The sequence below is a fragment of the Saccostrea cucullata genome, unplaced genomic scaffold (assembly GCF_032062105.1).
Source record: "Saccostrea cucullata isolate Sc308-1 unplaced genomic scaffold, CSIRO_AGI_Scuc_v1 ctg574, whole genome shotgun sequence".
In the NCBI taxonomy this organism is placed as follows: Eukaryota; Metazoa; Mollusca; class Bivalvia; order Ostreida; family Ostreidae; genus Saccostrea; species Saccostrea cuccullata.
The window spans coordinates 50,140-56,714 of NW_026919739.1; the positions used below are offsets into that span (position 1 = coordinate 50,140).

At 34.3% G+C, this 6,575-nt stretch overlaps 1 protein-coding gene across 1 annotated transcript; it reads left to right on the plus strand.

Annotated features, from left to right (window-relative positions):
• The first annotated feature begins 955 nt into the window (after positions 1-955).
• On the plus strand, positions 956-2,489 carry LOC134237156 (neuromedin-U receptor 1-like). Its single transcript, XM_062719253.1, has one exon. It carries the CDS (start codon positions 958-960, stop codon positions 2,146-2,148), a length of 1,191 nt encoding a protein of 396 aa, XP_062575237.1. The 5' UTR covers positions 956-957; the 3' UTR covers positions 2,149-2,489.
• Positions 2,490-6,575: the final 4,086 nt, after the last annotated feature.

The following is a 6,575-nucleotide window of genomic DNA, read 5'->3' on the forward strand; positions in this document are numbered from 1 at the left end:
GGTTTTCGAGGGGTGAAAATTTTCAATGTTACACTTTAGCTACATACAATATTTATTATAGTAAACTGAATGTTTTATACAAATACATATAACAGTGAACCGTGCTCGCATAAATTCTGCGCAGTCGCTATTTTTTTTATATCACTTGTCGTTAAGCACTGTTGACTGTTGCTACGCTGGAGGGCGTGGCTTCATTATTCAGCGGGTAATAGTTTTTTAACAAATGTCTCGACCAATCAGATTCAACTAATTTACATGAAAGTATATTAAAATATATCGCATTCTACATTGCAAGTGAAGGAGCTAAAATGTTTCCGTTGCTTTCTGTGTATAATTTGAAGTGTTTGGACTGAATCTATGCGGATTTGTTTTCTTTTCTTTCAATGCATAAAATTATGTGATATACAAGATGATTACTCCTGAAATCGTGTAAGCTGTCATACACAAGCAATCTGAATTGATACAAGACATTTAGCGAGGCTTAACATTTATATACAATATCTATTGAGTTGAAAATGATTTGTTTCAGCTGTTGTGAAAAGAAATCTTCGAACAACGAATCATGATATGCAATATCTGCTATATTTACTGCTTGCAGTCGAGTTTACTGAACCTTTATCAATAAATCAACTAGAATTAGCACTATATTTTTTAGAAACTGTCAAAAACTAGACATTGTTCCTTTGACAATTTATTCCATCAAATAAACTTCCAGACTGTATTTCGACTTGTTTAATAATACAAGGTGAGTCTTATTTTATTAAGACTGTAGGAAAGGCCAGTGGAAATAGGAAATAGATGATCGTAAATCAGTCTATCACACATGTATCTTGCATAAGCTTATGAATCCCAATCCCCCACAGCTGAAAGTGAGCAATATTAGTTGATATGAATTATGATTATATATAACACCATTTTAATAACACAATACAATTTTTTTTATTTTTGTAGTCAATCATGAGTTCGTGTCCAGTAGGTTACGACCAAATAGAAGAATTGGCGGGAAAAAACATCACAGCAGATGACGAGTTAAAATGGCCATGCGCATTGCGCGTTTTCTGGATAGATCTACTGCCGTTTGTTGAACTTGTTAGAGGATTACTGTCGTATGGTACTTCTTTTATAATCGCTTTCGGTCTGCTTTTTAATGGCATTTCTTTTATCGTATTAACTCGAAAGCATATGCGAAAATCAACCACCAATATGTATCTCTCAGTCTTGGCTGTTTATGATTGTCTTTCTTTGACTTTCAATTTCGTTATCGGCGTTTCTCGAGGGCAGAATCCTGATACCGTAAACAAAAATTTTCAACAATCGGAGGGACTCTGCACATTTCACGGCGTGGTCGTTGAATTATTCAATCTACTTTCTGTATGGTTGATCGTTGCTTTTACAGTTGAACGCTTCATCATGGTGAAATTCCCACTTAAAGCGAAAAATCTGACTCCAAGAAGAGCTCTCTACACAATCATTGGCGTCTCTTTGTGCGTTTTTATCTTCTCGTTACACAAAATTGCTGTCTCTGGGTTTGAGGGCGATTCAGTTTTCGGTTACAAAGCCTGCAAAACTCGCCGGTCGATATTTCGTGAAATCATCTACTTTTATGTCGCATTCAATACATGGCTACCTACAGCCATCATCGTTAGCTTCAACACCATGATCATCGTTGAAATAAAAAAGAATCAGAAGAAACGAAAAGAGATGACAAAAAATGCCAATTCTATGTCAAAATCTGACGAAAAAGCCACAAAACTGTTATTAGCTGTTTCTTCGGCATATGTTATACTCATTCTGCCTTTAGGCTTGATTCAAACAACGGAGTTGATCTTTAATGGTTCGGCAAAAGTCGAACCTGGCGATCCGGAATACATTGACTTCATGACCACCAAAATGAAACTAAAATGGACAAGGGCGTTTTTCTTTTTCTTCTATCAGTTCAATTTTGCTATAAATTTCTTCTTGTACGTTTCTTCGTCGTCAGCGACTCGTTTTCGAACGACCTTGAAGAAGCTGCTTGGAATGAAGGTCAACACAGAGGATATGACGTGGATATCGCAGTCACGTCATAAAAAGAACGCTGTCGCTCCGGCAAAGTCAGAAGTGTCCGAGATGCCGAAGACATCACAACCAGACGCCGATAACGCTTGAAAATTCATTACTTAAGACAACTGAAAGATGGATAGTATTTATGGCTAGTACATGTACATCGAATACGAATAACTTAAATATCATTTCTGTAACATTTGTTTAAAAGGACGAACATCTATAGATCCTCCTGTCTATTTTATGTAGGTGATTGAAAAGACTTTTAGTATAAATGTTCCTTTGTTTACTATATAGTAGTTGGTTATAATTTTTGGAGTTACCAAATATCTAAATATTTAATTCAGTATACATTAATATTTGTGTAAATTTTGGATTTTAAAAACAAGCAACGTCTAGAGTGAATAGAGTATAATTTTTATGTTACTTGTATATATATTTTTTCCTATGGAGCTGTTTCTATAACATTTAAGCATTGAATTTTTATTTGTAAAATCTCTTCCTTTTTTAACTTAATGATTATGTAGACATGATGTTGTTTGTGATTTGATTAAAACAAAAGAAAAAAAAACAACTTTACAAAATACAACTGATTGTTAATGTTATGTTAGAATAGACCACCGTCTCCTACGTTTTTGGCTATTTATTCATCGTAGAGTTTTTTTTCCTGATAATTATAACGCATAGTAGTATTTTTCTTTGGTCTACTATATGTTGAAATAAAATCTGAAATATCGTAAGTCTTTAATATGATTCAGAAAATGAAAGGAGCATAACTCCATGTTGGATATTAAAATCGTACAACCCGGCTTCATAAAGCATGTGTAGAAAGTACAAAGAAAAAAGGTAATAATCATATGATAACATGTACACTGGCAGTTATTAATATATAATTAAAGGGACGTCCTATCTTCTATGTTTTTTAATACTATTAATTATCCTGCATTATTTCCTTTTTTTAATAATGATCTTCTTTATGTTTTCCATCCTCTATGTTTTACTTTATACTATTAATTATCCTGCATTATATTCCTTTTTTAAATATATGAAATAATCAATATTCTTCGAGAAAATATGTTTTCATTTGTCACTCTAAATACTTGAAGACAGTTCTGTTTAGAAAAAAAAAATGTCTCGGAACACAAACATATTGCAGTGCATTTTATTCACGACCAATGAGATTTGGAATTTCAATCAAGAATACCCGGTATCTTTAACAAATTGTAATCAATCAGTTGATCAATGAATTCTCGATGGAGTAACTACTTCATTCAAGAAAAAAGATATTTGGATTGTAGTATAAAATATATGGAGAGGACGAACAGTATTTAAGCTCAAAAGGCCATTCAAACACAAATGAGGAGCAGAGAAACACAGACCTCCAAAACATCAGAGGTTGATATGGTCAACCATTTTAAAGCTGACTGAAAAAAATTAAACTTAAACATTAAGACTGTGATATGGAGAACTATCGGGTTAAAGGCTAAGAAATTGTAAATAAATTTTTCTGTGTTTTATCCCCAGGCACCCATATTATATTTGTGGAGACGTTATCATTCATAACATTTTTTTTTTTTAAAAACTACAATGTACCTTTTATATATGTTATTTGTGAACGTTTCAAATTTTTCTTTATTTTAGTTCACTGTTCGTTAATAAACCGATAATATGCTAATTAATGATCATTAGTTTTGTTCATCTGAGGATGCGCTGTGTTTTATTATTTATGTAATTAATTGATTGTTATTTTACGTCCCACTCGAATTCTTCACTCATTTAGAGTTGCATGTCGCAACACGGGGCCTCAGTTTTTAAGGTTTCATGCGAATGACCCGCAACTTTCATTTTAAAGTGCTGATCGAACTCATGGTGAAGGAACAGTTGCTACCCATTATTTTTATCGACTCTGGTCAGTCGCGACCGAGATTCGAACTCGCAACTTTCCATTCTACTGAGTGAACGTGACGGTTTATTGATGTAATACGATTTATAACACAAACTCTTATCCTTATCACGTCATTATTAGCCCTCGACCTCGACTTTAATTCTTGCTGATATTGGGGTCTCGGGCTGATAAAGGATGTAATAAGAAAAGGGTACGTATTATTCTATGTATATCTAATAACAGCAAAATCAAAATCCATTCCTGAAAATGTTTGAAAGCATGCAAATGAAGTATGATGAAAAAATTAAGGTTATCCATGTTAGGAAACGGGTTACTTTATTTTCTTATACAAAAGTCTTTGACAGCGTAATTGAAAGTGAAATATTTTTGTGTTCTCTTTTCGATTGAATATTTCTGCTAATTTTATGTATCTTTGAACTATTTTCATTTGACGTCATGGCCATTTTCCCTTACATGTACTTGGAAAATTGCAGAAAAAAGTCGCGTTGTTAACCCGGTTGCTACATCTTTTATTGTTACAGTAAATCAATAGCTTTAAGGACGTCTGTTTCTCTTTAAATTTTAACTATGAAGTGTCTACTCTACCTAATGGTTTACCGTGTAAAATTATCATCAAAGTTTTATGCTTTAGCAATGCATTTCGTCCAAAGACATAGCCATCAGATCTTTACTAGCTAAAATTAATACTTTCCTTTTACAAACTCTATTTTTACATGATTTATATTTGTGACGTCTGTATAAAGTTCATTCGCTTTTTTGAAAAAATAAAATACTCTTACGATGAAATGCCAAACAAGAGACCCATAGAGCCATATAGCTCACCAGAGCACTTTAGCTAGTTCAGTATTTTATGAGTGGTATCAACCTACCCCTAAGGGGAGAAGGCATGATTTGAACAAACTTGAATCTCTACTGCGTATGTAACCATATTTCTTTGACAAATCAAGATTTTTTCCTATCAAAGTTTTATATTCAGTTGTGACATCACACTCCCCCTTGGGGTCATGTGAACAAACTTGAAACTGCACTACCTGAGGCGCTTCCATATAAATATGACAAATCATGGCTCTGTTGTTGTTGAGAACATTTTTAAAGATCTTTCCTATATATTCCTATGGCATTTTGATTGTTCATTTTGACCCTGCCCCTACTCCAGGGGTTATGATTTGAAAAATAAAACTTGATTCCACAAAACCTGAGGATGTTTACCACATACGTTTCATTTTTCCTCTGTGTCTCCATAGGAGTAAAAAAATTCTTTAGAGGGACGTTAAACAACATACAATGAATCAATCATTGTTCCTGGGGAAGTGCATCGTCGCAAGCCACGGGTTTTGTGTCCATTCTATTTCCACAAACTTGAAAGTACGCACTTTTTTGTGCGCAATAAATATACAGAAAATGATTTTTCCTTTGTATTTTTAAGTAAAAAAAATCCTCCTTTGTGGCTTAAACCTACCTCTACACAAAATTCAATTTTCCTGGTGCACTGGCTCTGGAGAAGATTTTTAAAGATTTTTCCTATTTATTCCTACCGGTATGTAAAATTTTGATCGACCTCGCTCTATCCCTGGGAGTCATGCTTTGAATAAACTTAAATCTACATTACTTAAGGATCCTTCCATATAAATATGACCAATAATAGTTTAGTGGTTCTTGAGAAGATTTTTCCTTTGTATATCTTTGATCATCCATTGCGGCCCAACCCTACCTTTGAGGATCATGATTTGAACAGATTTTAATCTGCATTACATTTCCTAAGGATGATTCCATATAAAAAATATGTATAATCTGGCTCTGCTGTTCTTCAGTAGAAGATTTTTAAAAAGAAATTATGTAAACCTTTGATCCTCTATTGTCCGCCCTACCCCTCGGGGTCATAATGTGAACAAACTTGAATCTACACTACCTGAGAATGTTTCCACATAAGTTTCAATTTTTCTGGCCCAGTGGTCCCGGAGAAGAAGTTTTCCCCCATTTATTCCTATGTAAAACTCGTCCATTGCGACCCCGTCCCACCAATGGGGGTCATGATTTGAACTAATATGAATCTACACTACCTTAGGATGTTTCTATATTGCTTTCATCTTTCCTGGTTCAGTGGTTCTTGAGAAGATGTTTAAAAGATCCCCCTCCCTTCTTTATACTAATTTGTAATTATCTCCCCTTAGAAGAAAAACATTGTCCTTTATTTTAACAAACTTGAATCCCCTTCACCCAACCATATTTTGTGGCAAGTTTGGTTGAAACTGGCCCAGTGATTCATGAGGAGAAGTCGAAAATGTGAAAAGTTTACAGACGGACTACAGACAAACTGTAAACAGAAATGCTCACCCGCGCTTTCAGCGATTTACACTACCCAAGGATGCTTCCACATGAGTTTCATCTTTCCTGGCCCTGTGGTTCTTGAGAAGAATATTTTTAAATATTTTCCAATATATTCCCATGTTAAACTTTGATCCTCCATTGTGGCCCCACCCTACCCCGGGGGTCATGACTTGAACAAGCTTGAATCTACACTACCTAAGGATGCTTCCACATGAGTTTCATCTTGCCTGGCCCAGTGGTTCTTGAGAAGATTTGAAAAAGATGCCATTTATTTTTCACTAATTCACAATTATCTCCC

What these genes read in the sequence shown, in the direction of transcription:
- LOC134237156 (XM_062719253.1), top strand. Translation starts at nt 958, where the DNA reads ATGAGTTCGTGTCCAGTAGGTTACGACCAAATAGAAGAATTGGCGGGA.